Consider the following 26,766-nt stretch of genomic DNA (forward strand, 5'->3'; position numbering starts at 1 on the left):
TAATTACAACTTTGATCCTTGTTACGATAAGTTTTCAAGTGCCCAAACTCAGAAAAGCCTAAGAAAATAAGTAGTCATTGAAAATTGGGCAGCCATTATTGAAAAATGAAAGTAGTTTTTGCTGTAAAATTGCTTAAATTATTATTCCGGTGATGAAGTTTCTCATGTTAGAAATATATTAGGTGTGTTATAGCTTTTGATACATTAATAATATTTTTTAATCCACAAGTAATTTTAGAGATACATATGTGTGTGTGTTTTTTTTTTAATATTTTACTATATTTTTATAAAATAATTTTTAACTTGTGGAATCTCAATAATTTATACCTAAATCATGTTGTAATCTATAAAAAGAATGAATTATCTATCTTGTTATCTCAATTCTCAGTTATGCTTTCGTTGGTAGCTTTGAAAAACTCCATTTCCAGTGACTCAATATCCATAATCAAATGGGTAACACTTCCCTCAACTTAGCCCTTCTCATCATCTTCCAATTTTCTATTAGGGCAACTTTCTCCATGAAATTAACCACCATACTTACAGACCAATCTGCGCTTCTTGCATTGAAAAACCATGTTTACGATCCTGAAAATGTCTTGGAAACCAATTGGTCATCTTCTACCCATGTTTGTAATTGGTTTCGTGTTAGTTGCGGATCCAAGCATCATAGAGTCACAGCTCTGAACCTTTCTGGGTTGGAACTCGTAGGCACCCTTCCTCCCTCTTTAGGAAATTTATCATTCCTTTCTCTTCTTTCCCTCACAAATAATAGTTTCCATGGTAGATTACCTGTCCAATTATCCAATCTGCGACGGTTGAAACATCTAAGCTTTGGTAACAACAGCTTCAGTGGAGAAATCCCATCATGGTTGGGATCATTAACTGAACTTCGAAGCTTCTTTCTAGACAATAACAACTTAAAAGGTGTTATTCCATTCTCTTTAGGCAATTTGTCAAAGCTAGAGATCTTGACTTTGTCTGGAAATCAGCTTTTAGGTTCAATACCCTCCTCCATCTTCAACATATCTTCCTTACAAAAGATGGATCTAAGCAATAATATGCTCTCTGGTTCCATACCCTCTGTTTCACACGATTTGCTTTCAATAGAACTCATCAATTTCAACATCAATAATCTCACTGGCCATCTTTCAAACGATATGTTTGATCATTTTCCGAATTTGAAAGAACTTCACTTGAGTGCTAACATGCTTTCTGGTAGAATTCCAATGAGTTTATTCAAATGCAAAAAGTTACAAATTTTTTCCTTATCATATAACCAATTGGAGGGGAGTCTACCGGTAGAAATTGGGAATTTGAGTATGCTTCAGAGAGTTTATATTGCCCGGAACCACTTTGAAGGTAATCATACTTACTATTAACTACTTTTTAAAGGGTTTATATTTAATATATAATAGTCAACTACGCCTTATCTCCTTGTTGAAACACCTTAAGAATAAATTCAAATAATTACTTAAGCTTTTTAACTTGCTGCATCGCATCATTCACTATGAATTTATACGCTAACTGTACATAAGCTTTTTCCTTTTTCAATCTACTTTGAGATCCTAAGATGAAGGATTAGTTAATGAAAATAATAGCTGAGACAAGTTTGAAGGTTTGTAAAATTAAATTAGTTGAGTTTGAAAAATATACCCTTGTTAATATAAACACAAGGTTGGAAAAACTTTTGAATCCATGAGAATAGTCTTTTTTTTCATCATAGTACTAAATTGATATTTAAAAATAATTATAATCTTTAATTTATAATCATTAGATAAAACGCTAAATTAGCCTTATATGCCGTTATTTTAATTGGCTAAATAGGCCCCTTTTTTTTAATTTAGAGAAATAGCTTGATTTTGGAGAGATTGTGTGAAAGCGCGTCCACTTTGAGGCCCTTTCTGTACAGGTTAAGTCGTATTTTTACCTTTTTAATATAATTAGCTTCTTTGGTCATATGATTAAATGTTTATGGTTTTGTTATTGAGTCCCGGGTTTGATTCATCTCTCACTTATATTTGCATTTTTTATTTCATGTTGTTTTAAGTTTTTTTTAATTAATATTTTAACATATTATCTGTCTTGACTAAATGGCTAAATAATAATGATTTTATCCATAAAATATATTGTTTCTAATTAATAAATATATTGTTTTTAATTTTTAATTTATATCTCTTTTATTTATAAAATTAAATAATAAATATATATTTTACATGTATTATGTTAAAAATATTTGAAATTAATAATTCCTTTATATAATATATAAACATCAGCTAATCTTTTTGATATATTTTTCTTTATAATATTTATATGCCAAATATTTATTTTCTCTACGTATATTGTAGGTGTGATGATTTCTAATATTATAAAATGAAATAATTATTTCAAATATAATAATTATTTTATATGTAAAATATTTCACATATAAACATAGTAATATTTGAAATATTTTAAATAAGCATACAAAAATATATAATACTAAAATGTACTACATTCATGATATGAATTGAAAAATAAATATTACACATAAAAAATATATTTACTAAAAATAATGATACTTTTAATGATTATTTGATTTTATAAATAAAAGAGATATTAATTAAAAAATTAATTAAAAATATGAATTAAAAATAAAAAATTAAAAAAAGCTTGAAATAAAAATTACAAATGTGTTTAGAAGAGGAGGAATTGAACTTGGGACATAAGGATAAAATTATTATTTTGTAACCATTTAACCAAATGAACTAATATATTAAAAACATTAATTAAAAATAATAAAAAGTTTAAAACAACATAAAATAAAAAAATACGAATGTGAGTGAGAGAGGAATTGAACTGAGGACTTAAGGACAAAACCATTTCAACAAATAATTTTTAACCGTCACAATTAAATTTAATCATTAATTTAGTGTAAATATCTTTTATATTTACTTTCTTATATAGTTCCAAATTTATATATTATTTTAATATTTTTATGTATTAATTTATTTTCATTATTTTAAAGTTATTCTATCCTCTCCATTATTTTTAAAAAATAATTGACCTTTAGTATAAATTAAATTAATTCTAATTTGAATTGATGAAAATACCCTTCATTGTTAATTATATTACTAAATTAATATTAGAATAATAATTTATTAGTATTATTACGTGATAATAATAAAATAACGTTAATTAAATATTAATTAAAATGATAGTATATTCATGTGAAATTAATAAATTTAGTAATATCTTTTAAAAGCTCTACTTAAAAAATAGCATAATATATTATTAAGCAATAAATCTATAAAATAATTGAACGTAATTAGATAATTTTAAATAATAAAAATTTCTTCACCAAATTTTTTAATTTTTTAATTAAATAATTATAATTTTATATATAAATATGATTTTATATAAATACAATAATAATTAATAATTTTAAAATAAATTTACATGACATTAACATTATATATATAAAGATACTATCATTATATTGGTAATCTAATTTATAATAAGTAAATTTATTTATTTATTCTTAATTTATATGTTAAAACTCAAAAGAAAATAAATATATTTTATAATAAAATTGAGTATTAATTTTTTTATAAATATTAGTTGTATTTAATCAGTTCAGTTTCATTTAATATAAATTTTCACGTAATAAATAGAATGATCCATGTCTATTTTAAAATATTTAATATGTAAAATTACATGTAATACATGTGACACTAAAACTAATACAATGAAAAGAAGAAAATTTAATGTAAATATTAAAGCAAAATTATAAGAGGAAGATATTTTTTCTGGAAATTCAAATCCTAAATGGACCTTTATTCCATTAGTATTGAAGTCTGCAATAATGATGCTTCATTTAATCTATTGCAATATTGTGGAAGAATTCTAAATTTGATGTGCAATTTTTTTTCTTGTAGGTGAAATTCCAAGACATATTGTGAACCTTACTCTTCTTAGTGTGCTGGATTTTCCCGATAATAACTTTACAGGTAAATGGATAGAAGAGAAGTAATTTTTTAGTTATGAAAGTTATTTCATCATTATCTTTATATTTTAAATTTCTTTCAACTTTCAATCTAAAAATTCCAATTTAAAATTACAAGATATTTTAATATTTGTAATACGTTTATAAAAATATTTTAAAACACCACCAGTGTTTAAGATACAAACTCTATTTTTCGATTTTTATTTGATAAAAATTATGGCAGGCACAATACCTCATCAAATTGGCAACCTACAGAATCTTGAGTACTTGCATTTGGGAGCCAACAATATTTTTGGTTCTATTCCTCCCGCAATATTTAATATTTCAACCTTGTCGATCATTTACTTGGAATTAAATCAGCTATCTGGCCGTCTTCCACCTGACGTTGGCCTTTGGCTTCCGAACCTGGAACAGTTACATCTTGATATAAATCAACTTGTCGGCTCATTCCCAATGTCTATTTCCAATGCCTCTCAGCTTACTAGTCTTGATATATCAAGTAATTACTTTTCAGGGACCATTCCTGACACTCTTGGCAATCTAAGAAATTTAAAGAGACTCAACTTGGAGACTACTAATTTAAGTTCCTCAGGAATGAGCTTTCTCTCTTCATTGACAAACTGTCGAGGCTTGGAAGTCTTGTATTTTGGCGACAACCCACTAATCAGCGGTAAACTTCCGGGTTCCATAGGGAATCTCTCAAGTTCTCTCCAAAAGTTCTATGGTCCTATATGCAACATTAGGGGTAGCATCCCAAGTGGATTTGGAAACTTAAGTCGCTTGATAAGTATCTCTCTATCCCATAATAAACTGACAGGAATGATTCCTACTACAATTGGAGGATTAAAAGAGCTTCAAAAGATTTCTCTTCATTACAATAAGTTGGACGGACCCATTCCATCTGATTTATGTCATCTAAAGAAGCTGGCTTTTTTGTTCTTATCAAGTAACAAACTGTCAGGACCAATACCTGCATGCTTGGGTGGTCTCATTTCTTTAAGGAGTCTATATCTCGACTCCAATATGTTTTCTTCGACAATGCCTTCAACCTTGACAAGGATCAGTGATCTTCTCATCCTGAACTTGTCCTCAAATTCTCTAAGTGGTCCAGTGCCAATTGACATTGGTAAGTGGAAGGTTTTGACTAGTATGGATTTGTCGAATAATCAGTTATCGAGTGATATCCCAATTGGAGTTGCAGATCTCCAAGACATGACTTATTTCTCCTTATCCAACAATAGAATCAGAGGTTCTATTCCTGAGTCATTTGGTGACTTGTTGAGTTTGGAGTTCTTGGACTTGTCAAGAAATAATCTTTCCGGTCAGATTCCCAAGTCTTTAGAGAAGCTTCCTTACCTCAAATATTTCAATGTCTCTTTCAATAGACTTCAAGGAGAAATTCCTAAAGGAGGATCATTCGGAAACTACTCATTCGAGTCGTTTACAGGGAATGAAGCATTGTGTGGTGCAGCTCAACTTCATGTTCCAAGTTGCAAAACTAGACCTCTTAGAAATTCCAAGGTGAGGACAAAGCTTATAATATTTGTAGCACTACCAATTGCCTCTGCAATATCAGTGGTTGCTTTAATTATCATTATCTTACGAAGAAGGAAGAGAAAAGACAGATCGACAGCTCAAGAAGACTTGACACCTTTAGGAACATGGAGACGAATTTCATACCACGAGCTTCATCAAGCTACAAATGGATTCAGTGATAGGAGATTGCTTGGTAATGGGAGCTATGGTTCTGTATATCAAGGGACTCTCTTAGATGGGATGGAAGTTGCAGTAAAGGTATTCAAGTTAGAGTTAGAAGGAGCTTTTAAGAGTTTTGATGTTGAATGTGAAGTTCTTCGCAACATTCGTCATCGAAACTTAATCAAAATCATCAGTAGCTGCTCTAATGATCTTGATTTCAAAGCTTTAGTTCTTGAGTTCATGCCTAATGGGAGTCTTGATAAATGGTTGTATTTCAACAACCATTTTTTAGATATCTTACAAAGGTTAAACATAATGATAGATGTTGCATCCGCGCTAGAATATCTCCATCATGGTAATGCAACGCCTGTAGTTCACTGTGATTTAAAACCTAGCAATGTTTTGTTAGATGAAGATATGGTTGCACATTTGGGTGATTTCGGGATTGCAAAACTCTTGTGTAAAGAGGATTCAATGATACATACCATGACAATGGCAACTATTGGGTATATAGCACCAGGTGATACTTCTAATTCTAATCCAAATTTTTTTCTTTACAATGCAAGTATAGGACGTGGATAACAGAAGCGATAATGTGTTAGAAGTTTGAATTTTATACGTATTGTCTCTTTTTAAGGAAGCAATTAGATTAAACCCAATATTAAATATAGCATGGAAACATATAATGTTTAGATATTTTATAGCATTTTTTATTATCAAGATATCATTGGATATTAATGATGTTCTTTTAAATTCATATACAGAGTATGGAATTGAAGGAATTGTTTCAACAAAAGGTGATGTCTATAGTTTTGGTATTCTTATGATAGAAACCATCACGAGAAAAAAGCCCACAGATAAAATGTTTGCAGGGGAACAGAATTTGAAGATTTGGGTGAAAGAGTCAATATCATCTCCACTAAATCAAGTTGTAGACACCAATTTGTTGTGCACTATTGGGAGCAAACGTTCAGCAGCCAACAATTGTGCCTTATCCATTTTGCATGTTGGCTTAGAATGTTCATTAGAGTTACCAAATGAGAGGCCTAATATGAAAGAGATTGTTAGGAAGCTAAACAAAATCAAAGTGAAGTTTTTAGAGGATATTGAAGGGGTTTGATGAAGAGTGCATTTGTTAATTTGACTAAAATAGATATAAGCTTTATTTTTATTCAATGTCTTTAATAAGTATTTATCAAGATACTTGGAAATTTTACTCATTTGGAAGTAATGTTAGTTCAGTTGATATAAATATTATAGGTTTATTAATTTGATTCTCTATCGAATCCTTCATTGGACTTTAGTTTTAGCTCTTTTATATATTGATTAGAAGTTACCTAGCAAAGGTTCCATTGATGAACAATGATATTACAAGCAACTATCTTAATGGATTGATTCCATGGACTTTGTCACAACTCCTCGTCCCAAGTTTTTAAGTACATTTTTTTCCCTTTCCTTTTCAATTAGGTGTTTTATTGGTGCTATTTGATCATTTAGCCATCCATGAAATTGTTTTTCTATGTGGTATTCTATAACTACTTTAAATCATTTTTGGGGAACCATCTTAGTATTCAAACCTGAGGAAATCGGTGATATTACTACACTTGAATGTCTGTAAATTATGGGGGGAAAAAAAACTCTATCCGGCTAAATAAATTTGCCAATGATCCTTACTCTTTTGATTAGACCAAGACAAAACAAATGTTGAATAATATGAATATTAAAACAATTCATCCAACAAGGGGTAAGTGAGTCCATCAAATCAAGATTACTACATTCAGTGAATAGTTTGTTAGAGTATGCCCAACCAATTATGAGATGATTGTAATAATATACCCATTTTACCTTGTTATTGATATAATACCTTGTCATTGTTCTTTCAGCTTCTTTTTATGTGTATATAAATAAATTGATTAATAATAAAGTCCTAAGAATGATATGATTATTCTTAAAAGGTCCTTAGTCAAGTATTATTGTAGGCTTGAACAATAATAATGCATTGAGACTAATGTGTAGTTGATTGGAAATGTATGTTTTTATGTTACGCTTTTACGATAATGCTTTGTAACCCTATTTCGGTGATGAATACGAGTTAGGCGTGTTACAAGTCTACTCAGAATATCAAAAAATATGATATTAATGGACTATGCAAGTGAGACTTCCATAACTTGTGTCCAATCTAGATATTAAGGATAAAGTGATATAATAGATGAAAAAATTGTCACTGAAAGGCTATCTCGAATCACGACTTCTTGTAACTTAGGTAGCAATAATGCATTCCTAGATACCACTCATTGCTTGTAATATTAGAAACATTCTAGTATTACTACTAACATTATAAGAGCCTACAGGGTCACACCCTATAGTTGAAGTGAACAAAATCAAAATGCAGAGGCACGGGCGTGCGTCTAGGCCGTGTGACTCACTGTTTACGATTTAGGACCACACGGACTAGAGACACGGGCGTGTGTCCAGGCCGTGTGACTCACTGTTTACAAATTAGGATCACACAAGCAGACGAATGAGCGTGCATGACACACGGCTGTGTGTTATAGGCCGTGTGGCGTGTAGATAAATCTAGAACTTGTCTTTGAGGTTGTAAGTGTTGTCTAAACAAATATTGGTCTTCATAATTGTATAATGTATTTATGATCAAAATTAGATTGTATGAGTACTATATGATGCTTTGAGACTGAAATATGAATTATATAAATGTATACGTACTGTGATGATTGTTAATGATATTGCTTTGTATTACCTACCTATTAATTAATTCAGAATAACTGTACATATGTTGCCGACATCTAAATCTGCATTTGCATTGGTTGGGAATTATATGAAGGAGGAAGTAAATTGTTCTAATTTAGTGGCTCAGCTACGATTTATATGTGAACCTGGCGTTTTGTCGCTATTTGATTTGGTAGCTAGTCTGGGTCTCAATAAACGTGTCGTACTGACACTATATGGTGTGTAGGGTTGGATGGGTGTTAAATGCCCTTAACGGTATGTTGGGATGGTCAACGATGGTGTGTAGCAGATGAGGTAGGAATAACTGTATGTATTTTTGACCTATTCTGTATCTGACTGGAATTGTTTTTGTCATATAACTGATATGTTAAATCTGTACTAAATGTTTTTTTGATTCTGACAAAAACTTGGATTTCGAGAACTATTTTTATAATCATGCTTAGTTAAATTTATTTCTGTCATGCACTGGGTTCACAACTCATTTCGTTGTTGACTGAATTTCAGGTGGTTCACAGACTTGAACAAGTCGGTGTTGTGGGAGCTCAGTCAATCTGCTTTATCTTTCCTTTTGATTATACTATTAGTAATTTCAGTTTTCTCTAGTAATATGACGTTTTAGGAGGATTGAATGGTTGATTGATTGCTATTATTGTTATAATATGTTCAGTGTTTTTAAATGTTTGCATTTATAAATGTTGGTTTCCAGTATCGACAATGTAACCCTTTGGACTTGGTTTAAATGTCTAGGCTGGGTTTAGGGTGTTACAAACAACAACAACGATGCAAGGAGCTTGTCCTGATGAAACAACGAGGCTTCAAGATTTAACACCAGCTGGCCTTCTTGATTCGGCACAAAACGAGGTGGAGGCGGAAGAGATCCATTGACAAATTCAGTGAGTTCATATCCTTCTATTATGAGCTTGATGTGTTGCTGCCACTAGATGAAATTTCTTTCATTGAGCTTAACTATATCATGTTTAGGAAAACATTGCACTAAGCGAGTCTTACTAGATTCAGAGTAAACCGAAGGTGTTGGATCACGTGCAGGTGGAGAATTGGCATAATTGGCAGAGACAGAATCAATGGAATGAGCCATGAGAACAGAGCAAGAACACAGTTCCAGGATCTAGGCGAATGATATCATGAAAGTGTATGAGACAACATGGAGAACTATGATTGATAAATGAATATTTTTACATTTGAACTATAGTGTATATTGCATACTCTTGATTATTGTTAATGCACGTATTTATACTCAGCTATATAGACTCAACTACTACTAACTAAATGTTAACAACCCTACTAACAATCTGAACTACCTAACTGATTTACAACTTCTTCATATACTCTAACAGGTGGAAGAATCAATATCATCTTCGCTAAATCAAGTTTTAGATACCAACTTGCATAACAGTATTGGGAGGAAATGTTTAACAGCTGACAATTGTGCCTTAGCCATTTTGCAAGTTGGCCTAGAATGTTCAGTAAAGGCTCCAGATGAGAGGCTTGATATGAAAGAGACAGTTACGAAGTTAAAAAAGATTAAAGTGAAGTTATTAAAGGATATTGGACGGGTTCGATGAAGAGGCAGTTATTAAAAATAAACTTGTGTTTTGTTTGTGATTTATGTGGTTTTTATCTTTTGTTGTTTCCGTGACGACATATGCAAGTCTTTTAATTCATGTATGTCTTTTGCCTTTTGGTAATGTGTTTTGTTCTTTGATTGGGACCTACAACTTTGTAGTATTGTTCTCTCTATTATTAATAAATCCTCTTCGATTTAGCAAAAAAATAAATAAGAAGTAAACATGGGTTATTGGCTGATGGTTAGGACATTCACCATCTAAGTGTGATCTAAGTTCAAATCATACTAATTGTGTAATTGTTATTTTTTTTCTTTTTGTAATTCATCAAAAAAAAAAACACTGATATGATTTTGTTGGCTTGGTATATGCTTTTCATTTAGTTTTCTTTTAATAAAGCAAGTAGATCATGCAAGTCTAAAGGTGTAATTTACTTAGTCGATATGAGAAAATCATTTTATAGATTCTTTTCACCAAATTATCTATGGTTCGGTCCAATTAAAAGAAGATATATCATCTTCTTCTTTTTTTCATATCATATGTACATTTGGACTAAATTTCTAAATAAAAAATGGCGTGTCTTCTTTTAATTGGATGAGACCGTTAATAACATGTTAGAAAGAATTAATAAATGAATTTTTCAATCGACACAAATCAGAAAAGATTATAACTGAGTCCTTACATAGGTTTGATCATAATCCATAAATTTAATATTAAGCTACCTATTATTAAGTATTCATTACAATACTAAGCTACCTATTATTATTTATTAAAAATGTTATCATAATCCATAATTATATTCAATATTCAACTTAGAAAAGCGGTATATTTTGCATTAACACAGTGACGCTGATATGATTACACGACATGAAAAAATTATTTAAAAAAAAATAAAATGGAACACTAATACAATATGAATACCCAAACATATCAAAAGTTATATTAATAAAAATATTAGTATTTGATAGATTGATAGTGTACTTTTTATTCCACAAAATAATTTCAAAAAATTGTCATGCATGTTTTTCTTTTAAATATTTATTTTATAATATTTTACTATACTCATATAAAACGCTTATCAACGCTCTAACCCTACTTATGGAGTCTAAAAGCTCCATTGCGAATTTATCAAATATTAACTTCTAAAAGTTTATATAATACATCACAAATACATTAAAGGACACATGTTAATTAGAGGTGCTCATGGGTTGGGTCGGGTCTAAACATGATATTAACATACTTTATGCTTGTCCAAGTTAGGCTCGACCCAAAATTTGGGCCTAAAATTTTGCCCAAACTTATCCATATTTGTAAAAGACTAACCCAAACTCATTTTAGATACGCCCATATTATTTTTAAATTAAAAAAACATTTATATTATATTATTTTATATTTAATAATTTTATAAAATTTTATTTATTGAAATTTTTTATATAATCATCTTAACATTATTTTAATGTTTACATTAGAGTAGTATTATATATTTAATATAGGTTTATTTTTTAATGTATTTTAAATTACATAATATATATATATAAATAACATAACATGAAGTAATATAAACTTAAAACGGGTGGGGTTGGTCCGGGCTCGAGTCTTGAAAGTTCAAGTTTGAGTCCGACTCATATTTTAAACTAACCTAATTTTTTTGTTCAAATTCTATTTTTGAATATAATATTTCTTTCCGAACCCTCCCAAATTTAAGACGAATAACTTGGCAGATGAACTGATGTAACGTTAATACATATCCAGAAGTTTTGTGACTTTTCATCCTCTGCCCTAATAACTAAGGCCTTTAATCAAAATGTCCATCTTGAGAACACTTGGGCCCATTTCTGGCCACATTTTACAAGAAGGAATGATTAAGACCTTCGAGTTATATGGTAAAATACATCTTTTGAATTATCAAATTTTAGTTAGAAAGAGGCTTTAAGTGCTTTGGGATTAGCATTTGAGTTAGTGTATAAAAGACGTTTTTTGCAGGCAATTTACAGAGAAAAGCCATTTTTTTTCAAAAAATACCGAAATAGACCAATTATTTAATTATTTACCAGAATGGTCTATTTTTCGGGAAATCGCGTCCACGTAAGCACGATGTCAGGGTACGCGTCAGGAAACCGCGGCCACGTCATCGCGAGTTGCTGACATGGCAACAAATCGCGCCCTCTAGGACGCGATTTGTTGCTATGTCAGCAACTAGCGCTGACGTGGCCGCGATTTAGGCCCGCGCATGAACAGTGCTCCAATGATAAAAAATTTGACCGTTGCCCCCCCAATGGTAAAAAAAAAACTATAAATACCCCTACCCCTTATTTATTTTTTCACAAACTAATCCTCTCTCATATTTACTCTCAATTTCCTTCCAAAATTCTCTCAAATCCATATTTAATTTCAATTTCCTCTCAATTTCCTTTGTTAAAATAAAAAAATTCTACGATTTCATCAATGGCCGGATCATTGACTCGTCTTGATAAGCATCACATATCGGTGGAACAAATGAAAATGGTAAGTGTTAAATTTAATTTTTAAATATTATTTAAGAATTTTTTATTTATGCATTTTTAGATAATTATTAATTTATTATTTGTTATAAAATTCTGTAGATCGGGTATTGGAATGCAATATCCAGAATATGCATGGTCCTCCATCACCGTTGGTAGAGAACTACCTACGGGAAGCGGGTTTTTGGCACATGGCGACGGTAGGCCGGGGATGCAAGTTGTACCCGAAACTAATCAGTGCGTTGATCGACAGGTGGAGACCCAAGATGCACACATTCCATCTTCCATATGGAGAGTGCACTATCACTCTAGAAGATGTCAGTCTGCAATTGGGATTGCCGGTGGACAGGTACCCAGTCACCGGGTCTGCCCAACTAGCGATTGGGAGGCAGTGTGCTACGAGTTTTTGGACGCTATTTCGGAGAAAATGGAGGGAGGTAAGGTCGAGATGGGCTGGTTACGTGACACATGCCCTGATCCGGATGAAGATTCAACCAAAATTGAAAGAATCTGATATGCTCGGGCATACATTCTTCAATTAATTGGAGGTTATCTGATGTCTGACACGTTACGGAGCCGCGTACATCTAAGATGGCTGCTAAAACTCGTTGATTTTAGAGCAACTGGTGAATTTATTTGGGGGTCTGCCGTCTTGGCAATGTTATATCGGGAGATGTACGGGGCGATGTGACCGAGGAAAGCAAAAATCAGAGGTTGCGTGTCACTACTGCAATCATGGGCACAGTTTCGCTTTCCATTTCTAAGTCCTCGAGTGGACCACCATATACATTCCCACTCATAACGAGGTAAATTTTATATTAGATTTTACAATTATTATGTAGATTTTTAAAAATAAAAGTATGCTAAAAATTTATTTAATTAGGTGGAACCATCCGGCAAGTCATGCTGGATTACCGTCTTCTCTTGAAGATATACGGCTTCTATTGGACCAACGGTCTGAAGCACAAGTAAGTATTATTGCAAATAGATATTTCCATACATTCGCTAGTCGATTGATATTTAGTATTTAGTATTTAGTATTATGTATATAACTAATATTTCTATCATGTTCATATAGTTTCAATGGACACCATACAAGGATCCGGCAATTCGGGCAGTAATCCCGGAAGAGTTTTTACAAAATCCGAACGCTTGGCATGTGAAAGTCGTGTTGATCAACTACGCAACCGTGGAGCCGCACCAGACAGACAGAGTGCTACGAGAGTTTGGATGTAGACAACTGATTCCCGTGGACCTTGAGGTGTTTGACGATCACCACAAAATCGACCTTCGGCTATTGAATACGGATTGGACTAGATACTGGTCCGAGTACATGGAAATGTGGGAAAATAATATATACCTACTCATGAACCAATCATCGTTCCGGAGTTAGTGTGCATTCCAGAATACATGCCATGGTTTAGGATCCATTGCAAGTCGTATTTACTGACGCTAGAGGAGAGGCAACGGCAAATACGTGTCGAAAGGGAAAGGCGCGGGCCTCTAAATCTAAGACGACAAGACGACGAAGGCAGCCCCTCAACGAAGCCTAGACATTCACCCGGCTCATCATCAGCGGCCATGCAATCACCAGGCCCAACGAGAGCACCGACACAGTCACCTGACGCAGTAGTTCAACCGATGATACCCACTCAACCGCCTTTTCAGATGATGCCAGGTGCGTTTCCTAGCCCTTATATGTATCCTTTTCCGAGTCCTATGGCAGGTTGGAGCCAAATGCCCGGTTCAGCTCCATTTCTTGTTATGCCAAGTGGACCGCCGATGTATAGGCCAGCGGCGCATGAGGGATCGCAAGAGGGGCCGTCGGTGAGCTCTCCTTTTTACCAATCCCCAGCAACGTATGGGTTTCAAACACCGTCGCCCTTCGTGATGCAAACACCTCCACATACACTATTCTTTGAAGGTGGATCATCGTCCCAAGTCCGACAACCAGATGCCGTACCGGAAGAACTAGAATCCCCGCCGGAGGAACAACAACCGCAGCCGGAAGCTAGAGAAAGGAGGAATCCAGAGTGTAACCGTCGACAACCGCCATGTGGCACTGAATCCCCTGGGCATAGACATTGATTGCCGTATTTAAAATTATTTGTACAAATATTTTGAGTATTTTGAAGTTTATTTGATGTAATAAAATAGAAGTTTATTTGATGTAATAAAAATAGAAATTTTTTGAGTTATTTTTATATTATTTGATGTAATAAAATAGAAGTTTATTTGATGTAATAAAATAGAAATTTTTGAATATTTTGAATATTTTGAATATTTTGATATTATTTGAGAATTCTACTAACCTAATTAAATTGAAAAGAAAACCCTAACCTAATTAAATTGAAAACCCTAACCTAATTAAATTAAAAACCCTAACCTAATTAAATTAAAAACCCTAACCTAATTAAAAAGAAAACCCTAACCTAATTAAACCCTAAACCATAACCTAATTAAATTAAAAACCCTAACCTAATTAAATTGAAAAGAAAACCCTAACCTAAGTAAATTGAAAACCCTAACCTAATTAAATTAAAAACCATAACCTAATTAAAAAGAAAACCTTAACCTAATTAAACCCTAACCTAATTAAATTGAAAACCCTAACCTAATTAAACCCTAAACCCTAACCTTTGTACTTTTTAATCTCCCACAACCCTATCCTTTTTCCTTAACGAGGCGTAGATTTTGCATGAACATGTGCCGTCTTGGACCGCACACTTCGCCTCAAACTTATCAAATTTGGATTTAACGACGTGGTAGTTAACGCCGTTTTTGATGCTATGTTGTTTCAAAGCACCAATAAAACTATCCTTGCTGGTAAACTGATTACCAACTTCAAATTCACCGGAATCTACTCCCGAACTTGTACGATCACGCAACCGGTGTGGTAGATCTGGAAACTCTAACGCATCATCTGCAGACAGATTGACATTATGCATGTGGGTTGGAGGTGAGTATGCTTTGAATCGTGGATTTTTTTCTTCATCTGAACTCCTTCCAGCATTTTCAGATTTTGTTAGAATAGGCTCCGGTTCAGAAAATAAGCCAACTTCTGCACCATCTAGCCCGGGCTCTCGAGGTGGATCCACATCGGAGTCATCTTCTAACCCACAATCATCTGCAGCGTACGAGGTCCCCTCACCAGTTGACGTCGTAGGGAGTACGTCATCCCTTCTTCTGGGCATTTGATAACGTCCCCAATTGAATATAGATTGCCACCCACTAGAACTTGATGTCGTTCCCCAGTACGTACTTCCAGCATCAAACGTCGAGCCACCAATGTACATGTCCCATCCACCGACAGAGTGTCTTGCAGGGGATGTGTATTCGACACCCCTACCGAACATGGGTTGTTCCGTATTTTGTAACCCGCTAACCAAGTGTTGGCTAGGGGTCGTGTATACATCTCGAACACCGGTCGCAAGTACATCAGTTGGCAATGTAAATTGTACATATAACTTAATATAAGGTGCTCCACTAGCAAGATGAGTCTGCACCATTGCCTCCAAGCTACGAGCACATTTTATGTCGAACGAGTCATATGTCACTGGATCAACAGAAGAACAAAATCGATACGTGATAGACAAGACTTTCATTGGCGTAGTTCCGAAAATTTTACGCCTAATTCTTTTATGAAGTTCTGTCAAATCTATGTTCTGGTTAAAAACCAGTCGCATCGTATTCTCCGAAAAAAAAACAACACCATTCTCGGTGTGGCAAACCTCACCATCGTAGTAAATAACAACACTAATACGTTCACTCATATTTGAAACTCTAACCTTCTTAGCCTCTCTAAATTGTTTCTGCTGTGACTTATGCATTCTGAGAACATTTTCTGCCTAATTTATAGCCTCAGCCCAAACATGCTACTGTAGCAAAAGCGCGTCTACGAGGGCGAGATTTTCACAAATTCTTCTCAAATAGCATCCTGCTAGAAGCGATTTTATACTATTTGCTCAGAAACGCCAAAAAAAATTATTTCATCCATGACCTAATGTAGCAAAAGCGCGTCCACGAGGGCGCGATTGTACAAATTATTCTCAAATAGCATCCTGCTAGAAGTGATTTTATACTATTTGCTCAGAAAGGTCAAAAAAATTTATTTCATCCATGACCTACTGTTGCAAAAGCGCGTCCACGAGGGCGCGATTTCACAAATTCTTCTTAAATAGCATCTTGCTAGAAGCGGTTTTATACTATTTGATCAGAAGCATCAACTCAAAATTATTTCTTCCCGGACCTAAAAACCCAAAAAAGCCTGAACCCTAAGCCCTAAAAGCCGAAAAAACTTAACGTGGGAAAAACGATAAAATCGCGTCCCCCGGAACGTGCTACGTGGAGCAGGAAATCGCGGCCATGTCAGCGCGAGTTGCGGACATGGCAACAAATCGCGTCCTAGAGGGTGTGATTTGTTGCCATGTCAGCAACTCGCGCTGACGTGGCCGCGATTTCCTGACACGTACTCTGATATCGCGCTGACGTGAACGCGATTTCCAGGAAAATAGACCATTCCGGTAAAAAATTAAATAATGGGCACATTTCGATAATTTTTGAAAAAAAAGGTTTTTTGGTAAAATGCCCGTTTTTTGCATGTTGTACAAAAGTTAAACACTGCGATTTAAGTGAAGATATGGACTCAATTTTACGTCATTTTGGCATCTCAAAACTCCTAATTCAATGGGTTGGTAAATTCTAGTTGAAGTTTATCAAAGTCTATAATTTTTTGAATTTTTTATATATTTTTATTTTTCTAAGTTTGAATAATTTTTTACTTTATTTTTTTTATTTTCAAACATTTTAGCTAGATTTTTTAATTTCTAATTTTATAATATTTTAAATATATATATTAAATTTCTACAATTTTAAATAATCTTTTTATTTTTATAAAAATTGAAATTTTTATAAATCTTGATTTTTATATATTTTTATAATTTTTTTTCAAATTTTTAATGTGCTTACTAACATAGTAGATACATTCAACTATGACATGACATGTGTGAGATGTGTAAAAACCTGATCGATTCACATCATATCATTTTAATAGTGTTACAAAAACGGATTTGAATATACAAATCTTAAACTCCAGTTACCAAGTTGGAAAACAAAATAGTCTGTACCAATTTAAATATTAAAAATAAATTCATTTACTAAAAAAGCTATATTTATTTTATCTCTACAACTTCACAGTAGGGATGAGTAAAATCTGATTCGATTAGTAAAAATCGATAAAAATTTTAAATTTTGAATTAAATAGTTCGAGTTATTTATAAAAACTTGGATAAAAAAATTAAATTTTTTTTGTTTAACTCGAATATAAATTACACAATTTGAGTTATCTGAAAAGCTGAATAAAAAAAGGCAAAACTACATCCTCTTGATAAATGTTTGTTTTTTATAAAACTAAAAGTCAAAACTATTAAGTTAAAATGTAAAACAGTTATATTGTTTATGTAGTTAAATAATCTTATACTTCGTCTATTAATTAAATAATTGGTCCATATAAATACAACATTGTGTATAAATAATAGTAGGATTTGTTAACTCGACTCGATTTGACTCGAACTTTTTTTACTCGATTTGATTCGAAAAATTTCAAATTGAGTTCAATTGCTAAAATAGGATTCGTCAACTTAACTAACTCGAAATTTTTTGACTCAATTCGACTCGACTCGATCTAATGCTCACCCCTATTTCACATTACAGAAGTGTTAGGTATTAAAAAAAAATAATTTATTCGACCCACTAATTTTACAAAAAAAAAGTCACTTCCCTTAAACTTGAGTTACTTGTCAAATCATCTTCAGACGTGGCATACATATAGATTACCACGTGATACCACATAAGCAATTAATTAATTTTTTTAATTTAAAAAATTATAAAAATTATTTTAAAATTTTAAAATTTAATTAATTACTAACATGACATCCACATGACATTCTATGTGTATACCATGATAGTAAAATTAATAGAAGTTAACTTTGCTATCAATTTGTGGGTGATTTGATAAACATATAAATTTAAAGGTTAAAAGAAAAAAAAATTTAAATAAATAATCTAATTAACATAGTTATTTTTAAGTTCTGAAGGTGAAATAAATTATAGAAATTTTAGTGAAGAAGGGCATTGAATCATGAGCTTGTATATAAGGATACGCATCGCCATGTAATTGATTCTTCATATATATATTGATTGTCTCGAAGGAAGAAGGACTGAATTAATTGCACAAATTAGGTAATAGAAAAATGTTAGATCTTTGGGTTTTAACTCAATGATTGGTGCATAATTTTCGACTCTTTTTGAGCAAGAACCCGAACTTCCCCCCTTCACCTAAATTACCAAAACAAGAAAAAAGTTAGGCCTTTCATCTTAAATCATATATGAAAAGTAAATATGACAGCCAAAAACTTGGCTTGTACTTCCTTTATTTGATCATTGAATTATATGAAGAAACAGAAATTTTTTAACGTTTTCTCCAGCTAAAGGAAAAAAAACAAAAATGATCTTTGACCTTCATGCACAACTTGAACCTGAAACATTTACCAAAAGAAGAAAACAAAATACTTGGTGTACAAGCCCAATTTATAGCCCAAAACCCAATTAACCCTAAACTAAACAAAAACAATTAAACCCCAACTACCCAATTACAAGCCAAAGCCCAAATCAGCAACCCAATACTCAACTAGCCTAACCCGAAGCCCATACCTAGCCCAACTACCCAACTGGCCCAATCCCCCCAAAGTCAAACTAGGGTTTCAGAAAAGAAACCCTAGCGCCGCATCTGCTGACCAGCCGCCACTGCCACGGTCATGTCGCCCACTTGCCCTGCCACCGTCGCTTCTGCCGCCGCACGTCCCATCGCCACTTGCCTGCAAAACGAGAGAAAGAAATGACAAGTAATAAATAAATATTGTAAAAATGGCTATAAAGCCATAGCAAAAATTGTAAAACGGGGTCCCCTCCCCTTTTCTCTCGATTTGGAGAAATAAAAAACAAAAAAAACAGATTCAACAACCCCTTTTCGGTATATTTATTTTCTTTTTCTAATTTTAATTTTTTTTCTATTTTTTTTCTTTCGAGTTATTTGTGTTCGATTTTGTTTCTTTTGTTTTTTAAAAACTATATATATATAACATATAAAAAAAGCAGAAAAAAACATACCTTTTGATTTTTCCGGCCACCGTACGGCCGCGTCGACGGCGGAGGATTGCCGGAGCCCATGGCCGGACTTGGGGCCTGAGAGAGAAGGAGAGAGCTCTCTCTCTCTGTTTTTTTTAAATGATGAAACTGATTTGTTTTTTTGGTTTTTCTTATTATTTATACTAAACATGAAACGACGTCGTTTTGGTGGGGAGGATCCGCGCGTTGACCCGACCCAACCGCCTAGGATCCGCGTGTTTTCTAGCGCATGGGTAATTTGCGCACGCGGTCCTCCCTCTTTTGCGATGGTTTTCAATTTGGTCCAAGAACCATGCGCCTAGGTCTTGGCAGAACGGCACCGTTTGGTTAACATGGGAATATTTCCCATTTGGCCCTTCTACTTTTCGCGTCCATCACAATTGGGTCCATTTCTTTATTTATTTATTTTCGATTTCGCCCCAAATGTTGCTCTTTTATTATTTTAGTCCTTTTCTAATTTTTTTATTTTTACTTTTATTTTATTATTAAACCTATTATGTTATTTACTGTTATTATTATTATCCTCATATTTTGTTTATACTTATTATGTAAATTATATATATATATGCTTCATATTATATTATTATTATATAATTGCTTATATATGTATATAGGTATATGTATATGTATGTTTTTTTTATATACATAAATACTCTTTTTTTCATATGTGTATATATATATATATATGCTCTTACATATTCATTATATTTTCAAAATATATTGTTTAATTTTTTGTACTTTGTATATATACTTACATATGTATTTATATATATTTGATGATGGTTTTATACGTATACATGTACGTGCATATATGCTTATGTATTTTCACGTCCAATAGTTTTAAATAAGGTGTACATGCGTATGTTTTTCATATTTTCATGCTTATGTGTATACGTGTTTATGTATCTTTATAATTATATGATTTTTGTTGATTTTGTTCATTTATTTATTTACATGTTTATTATTGTTTATTTTCTTACTTTAGTTTTTTATCGTTTGTTATTTCGCCCGTATAATTGTTTTTATTGTTTATTATTTTGCTTGTATCATTTTATTTACATTGTCATCATTATTATTATTTTGCATCCATTTTTACTCGGATTTATCAAAAAAACAAAAAATCTAAAATAAAAGTAACACTCGGTATTTTAGATCTTCGAGAGAATCGAGCCCTAACGTATTGGGTTCCGATTTTCTTCGTTGAATTTAAATAATCGAGATTACTCTTTTAAAAATGATATAAAGCTCGTTATCAAGAATTCAATATGTTGTGTCCTAACGCATTGGATGTGACACGTTGTTTTCTCGAGACGAGGATTTTTCGAAATAAATGCAATATTCAATGTTTAATATTTTAAGAAATTGTGCCCTAACGTATTGGGTTGCGATTTCTTCACTTGATTTTAAACAATTGAATATTCTTTTAAACTTTATTACACGATTCTTTTAAACTCAAGTTTTAAATGATATCGGGAGTTAAGAAAAGATTGTGTCCTAACTTACTGGGCATGATCCCTTTCCTAAACCCGAGATAATAAAATATCTTTTTAAATAAATAAAATTTTGGCATTCATTCGCGTATCGGAAATTCGAGACATTGTGTCCTAACTTACTGGATATGATGCTTTCTTTCTCGATTAACGCGAAATGTGTCCCCTTTTCCCAAAATTTTCAACTTTTTAATACAATGATCGTATTTTTAAATTTCTTTAAAGTTTTCAACTTTTCGACATTAAGACATTAAGTAATCAACTAAGGTACCAATTTTGGGCGTATCGAGGGTGCTAATCCTTCCTCGTGCGTAACCGACTCCCGAACCCGTTTTTCTGAATTTCGTGGATCAAACCTGTTGTTTTAATAAAATCAAACCGTTTATTAAAAATAACAACTTTTCGAGGTGATCCAATCACACCTCATAAAAAAGGATTGGTGGCGACTCCCGTTTCATTTTTCAAAACCCAAGTCGACCCCGTTTTTAATAAAAAAGTGGTGTCAACACTTGGCAATACAAAGGAATTATAACAAAATGCCGGTCGAAATGCTGCAGTTGAGTTGTATCAACCCCAAGTTCCATGGTATCTCAACAAAAATCTTTTAAAACCAGCCTAAATTTTAAGTACTTATTTGCTCTAAGTATGATATGACTTAGCCAACATGACGTGAAGCAATCTATCACTGAATTCATCTATATATATATGTACCTCGAAATCTAACTGATGCTACACACTATCTAAAGCCTTCAAAACCAAGAGATAGAGGTTACTTGGGATCCCAATAATGGCTCGCTTAAACCTTGCTTTGCTTGTAATTGTCTTTGTTTTGATCTATCAGGTACCATCGATGCAATCTAGGAAGCTTTTCAATGGTGAGATGAAAGCAGCAGTCATTTCCCCCAAGGATAATTTGGTTCCAAGTGATGTTCCGAAGAAGCCTACAACTGATAAAGATAGCATAATGGCTGATAATGAAAGGCTTTTTTCTGTTCATCTTGGTAAAATTGATCGATTGTTGCAATCAGCAGTACCAAGTCCTGGAGCTGGCCACTAGCTAGTTAGACTCAGTTGTCTCCCAACTGTAGTTGCCCTTCAATACACAGTATAATATACACGAATTAGCTGCCGAAAACATATATAGCTAGTGTACATGTAAGGTTTGTCTTACTCTTATGTTGTCACCTGCAATAATCCAAAACATCTGCAATTTTAATTGAAAAGAAAGCTTAAAAATGCTAAATTGCAATTATAAAGTTAATCAATTTGTTCATGAGAAGTATGTTTGTCATTGAAATACGATAAATTATCTTTGATGGAAGATTTTAGTTTCCACAACACCAAGTTCCGAAGAAACTGTTGAAGTCAAACCGACTTTAAGTCGGTAAAGCATGGAAATAAGATTGGTTCTAAGTCGGTGTAGCGGTGGAGCTTATAAAAAATTGTTCGAGTATGGCGGCAAAGTGAGCATCTAAGTCCGTTAATTTAGCCTATAAATGTAGTGCATGTGCAGTGAGAAATAGAAGTGTGTAATGGAGAAAAATAAAGTGTTTATATATTTATGTTGTTTTCTAGTAAGTTACTTCCTTGAGTAATAAACTTATTTTGGTTTCAGTGTTCACTATGCATCCAATAAATGGTATAAAAGTTTAGTTTGTGGCCATGTCATGATGACGAAAGTAATTCAACTGCACATTTTGAAATTAATGAAGATAAGTTATGATAACTGGAGCTTCCAAATAAAAGATATATTTGGCTCTCACTCAAGATTGCTGGAATATTATAAAAAAAGAATATGTTGAGCCTGAAAATGCAGCTGTTGAAGCGGTTTGAGAAGTGAAGAGAAATGGGTATTAAGGAAGCTCGTAAAAACGATAACAAGGTTTCAAGGAGTTGACGACTTAACTTTTGAAAAAGAAATTGGATGCGAAAACATCACAGGAAATATGGGGGTATGTCTGCAATCACTAAGCTGAATTTGAGAGGTTGAAAATGAGAAGTTCAAAAAATATTGATGACTGTGTTAGCCGATTGATGGGGTATTGAAAAAATTCCAATAAAAGTCCCATTTTTTTTACAAAGTTTACAAACAGATATCTAATATGTTTCTAACAGCTTGGGACAGATGGTAGACTATCGGTGGCCACCCACTTTCACCCTAAATCCTAAACCTGCAGATATATTAATTAAAATTATGCCAACTATATTTGATTTTGTAAGTTCAAAGAATGAAGAATAGGTAAAAATATGTTGGAAATATGAGGCTCCCAACAAAAATGCGATTCTTGGAAAATGTCATATTAATATAAAACCTCGAATCACCCTGGTTAACACAGACAAATAGATGTGGTAATCCATGCCCAAAGTGCTGGGTCTTATAAAGCATAGAAATGGTCTTTCACCTTCATAGACAGCTTGGAGTTGCAAATTGAAAGCTAGATGCCAGAAAAGTTAAATGAAGCTTAATTTGTTAGTTGTTTTTGGAGTAAAAATAACATGAAGGTCTTTGTTTTGTCCCCTTTATTTAAAAAATAGATAAATTGATCCTTAAACATTAGATCAAATAGTAAATTAGAGATTTTTGTTAAAATTTTTATCTATTTATATTGTTAAAAACTAGCATAACTAATGAAATTACTAACTAATGACATATAGCATGCTAGCGTACCTCATGCTAAAATGCATAAATCATTTTTTAACAGTAGAAATAGATGAAATTTTTAAACGAATGATCAATTTACTTTTTGATTTAACATATTTGAATTAATTTACTCAAATAAAGAGTGAGCAAAATACAATCTACCTAGTATAGGAGCGTATATAATACTGTTATTTTTAGTCACAGATATCCGTAGACATTGCATGAATACTATTGGATCAAGCCGGCTAAGTAATCAATAAATGCCCACCATTATAAATTCCATGAATCTCTTATTTCATTCCAAACATGTAATACTTGACTTAGCCAACACGTTCTTCATTGATATAAGTGAGTTCAATTGTAAATAGAGGTCTTCCACATCTTCATTGATATCGTTCACTATTGACTAATTAACATATTGAGAGTATTAGCTCAAAAACATTTTTTTGAGTTTTCTTATTTTTTTACTTGTTTTGTTTAGTCGCAGTTTCAATGTCTTAATTCAAACTTTGAGGAACTTAAACAAATTTGAAGCAAATTCTTCATCTAAAGTCACACAATTTACTTGGTTAAAGTTTAACTCCGTAACACAATGATGAATCAGGCTCAAACTCATGAAACTTTGAAAGTTGTGAATTAAACTCTTCACTATTTAATTTTATTTATTTATTTTATCTTAATTAAAAGTTAATAAATTGACCATAATAGCTTCCATATATAATATATTACATTCGATTATATAAATGTATATTTTATAAAATGTAAAATATGAAGTATTAGATATAAATAAATAATTGGTTTTTTTGACATTTTTTATTAATGAAAACTTAACGATTTAAACATAAATTAATTCAATATAAAATTCAATAATGTATTTATTATATAAATTCATTAAAAAAATTCCTTTAATAAAATCATAATTTTTATTTATAAGTATAAATATGATAAATCAAAATATCAATAGTTCCAAATTCAATAATATAATAAATAAAAAAGATTATATTAATTAGTTCAAAAAAGTTGCTTAACCCATACTCCTATATATGTACTATAGATTATAGAAAATCAACCTTTAGCATACATATTAGTCTTCTTTCATAATTGTCACGGTTGAAAGACTCGAGATTGCACAATAAAGTCTAGTCGCCTGGCCCGGACCCAAACAAGGGGTAAGAAGAAGATTCATGGAAAAGTTGGGCAAGCAAGACATGTTGAATCACCGTATTAAAGACACGTTTTCAACAAGACCCGCATCTTAAAGGAAAAGTGATAGCTACTGGTTTTAAATCCTTGCGAGAATTTACAAACGAAAAATAGCGAGAACACAATACAAACACATTATTCTTTTCTTTTAATATTTAATCCCATAGAATGAATTAAAACGTATAAAAAATATATAATTATTATAAAATAATCATTATACACAAGAAAGTGAAAGACTTGTTGTACCATATCAATAAATGGGTAAGACAAGAATGCTGATGGAAAGTTTGAGCAGCCATTTTTGAATTAAGAAATGGGCAAAAAGTCATGAAAGTTAATATGAAAGGACCCCTCTCATCTATTCTTGTAAAGGAAATGTGATATAGCTATGTATGTTGTACTATTGCTTATAGATTTAAATTTTAGTCTAATAATTAGGTTTCTCTCTAGTTAATTAGACTGTTACACTTAAGTGCCAGAATACGTAAATTTTATTGTTATTCAATTAATTACAACTTTGAGCTTTTGTTAGATAAATTTTTAAAGTGATTAGATCACTTTCGTAGAAATTGCTTTATTTGTTGGCATGTTTGATAAAAAAAATATTGATTATTTGCTTGCATCTTTTTGAGGATATCATACAATTAATTTCATGTTTATTAGTGAAGAAGAGATTGAATCAAGCAAGATTACTTTCCAAGGATTTTTATATAATTTACTCACCTTATATATTAAGATATGCAATCTAAAAAGATGTAGACTGGTTTTATGATCTTTTTGTATCCTTATATTAAGGATAATTGATGTAATGAGATTTGGGTAGGTAATTTGGATTAAAGATTGTTTTGTGAAGATGGATTCGTGCTTTAAATATGGAAAACTTGATCAATCATGGTAAAAGTTTTATAGTTGGGGCAAGTGTTTTTGAAGTGGCTGCCAAAGTGCTAGTGGAAGTGGCCACTTCGCCAAGCACTTTGATAGATATGTACTTGCCTTATTTAGAATTGAAAATCTTTTAGATATTATTTTTATTGTTTCACTACTACCAATTGCTTGTTTTAGTTTAAAATGTCACACTGAAGACTTTAATAGAAAAGAATTAATTGTGATAAATTTGAAAAAATAGTGGCACTAAATGCTTAAAAATAAAAATAAGACTAAATTTAAAATGTACAAAGTATAAGGACTTAGAGCATGTTTTAACTTTCAAATTATAATTCTATAATTTGATACAAACAAATAATCACTTTAATATAAAAGGAATGTCTAAAGTGCGTCCTTTATGGACACATGAATGCAGCGTGTTGTTTTCTTCTTTTTCTTTAAATTATAAAAAATAAATAAATTTTAGTTTTTATCTTTGAGATATAATCCTTATACTTTAATTTTTAACATAATTTTGTCTCTATATTTTATACTATTATTAATTAGTCAAAATAGTTAATAATATTAATTTTTTAATTAAAATATTATTTAATTATATAATTTAAAAATAAAATTTTAAATCGAAAAAGTAGATAAATTAAATTATTTAAAATAAAAATAAAGAGACTAAATTCTAAATTAAAATATATAATCAGTGTGAATGAAATACACTAGTATTTATAAATTTAGTGTGGTCATACTGTTAACAATCAATAGAAAGTGTGAACAGTCAATTAACAAGGGACTTCCACGGCAATGCGTGGGTCCATTCTAGTGTATATAAAGAATGGATTATCTAGCTTGACAAACT

The 26,766-nt window shown here is 31.9% G+C and overlaps 1 protein-coding gene across 2 annotated transcripts; it reads left to right on the forward strand.

Annotated features, from left to right (window-relative positions):
• Nucleotides 1-374: 374 nt before the first annotated feature.
• LOC107928038 (LRR receptor-like serine/threonine-protein kinase EFR) lies at nt 375-6,934 on the forward strand. Of its 2 annotated transcripts, XM_041086840.1 has the most exons (5): nt 375-1,359; nt 3,915-3,986; nt 4,206-6,200; nt 6,445-6,477; nt 6,553-6,934. In XM_041086840.1, the coding sequence occupies exons 1-5, from the start codon at nt 450-452 to the stop codon at nt 6,798-6,800; spliced, it is 3,258 nt and encodes a 1,085-aa protein (XP_040942774.1). In that variant the 5' UTR covers nt 375-449; the 3' UTR covers nt 6,801-6,934. The 2 variants fall into 2 exon arrangements, with proteins under 2 accessions (XP_040942774.1, XP_016714683.1); XM_016859194.2 differs by having other exon boundaries at nt 6,445-6,934.
• The last annotated feature ends 19,832 nt before the right edge of the window (nt 6,935-26,766 follow it).

Source organism: Gossypium hirsutum, chromosome D01 (genome assembly GCF_007990345.1).
Source record: "Gossypium hirsutum isolate 1008001.06 chromosome D01, Gossypium_hirsutum_v2.1, whole genome shotgun sequence".
NCBI classification, from domain to species: domain Eukaryota; kingdom Viridiplantae; phylum Streptophyta; class Magnoliopsida; order Malvales; family Malvaceae; genus Gossypium; species Gossypium hirsutum.

Bases quoted from the DNA above. Each gene is read 5' to 3' on its own strand.
- LOC107928038 (XM_016859194.2), top strand. From the start codon at position 450: ATGGGTAACACTTCCCTCAACTTAGCCCTTCTCATCATCTTCCAATTT. The intron at 1,360-3,914 runs GTAATCATACTT...TTTTTCTTGTAG, and splicing joins TGCCCGGAACCACTTTGAAG to GTGAAATTCCAAGACATATT. The intron at 3,987-4,205 runs GTAAATGGATAG...AAATTATGGCAG, and splicing joins TCCCGATAATAACTTTACAG to GCACAATACCTCATCAAATT.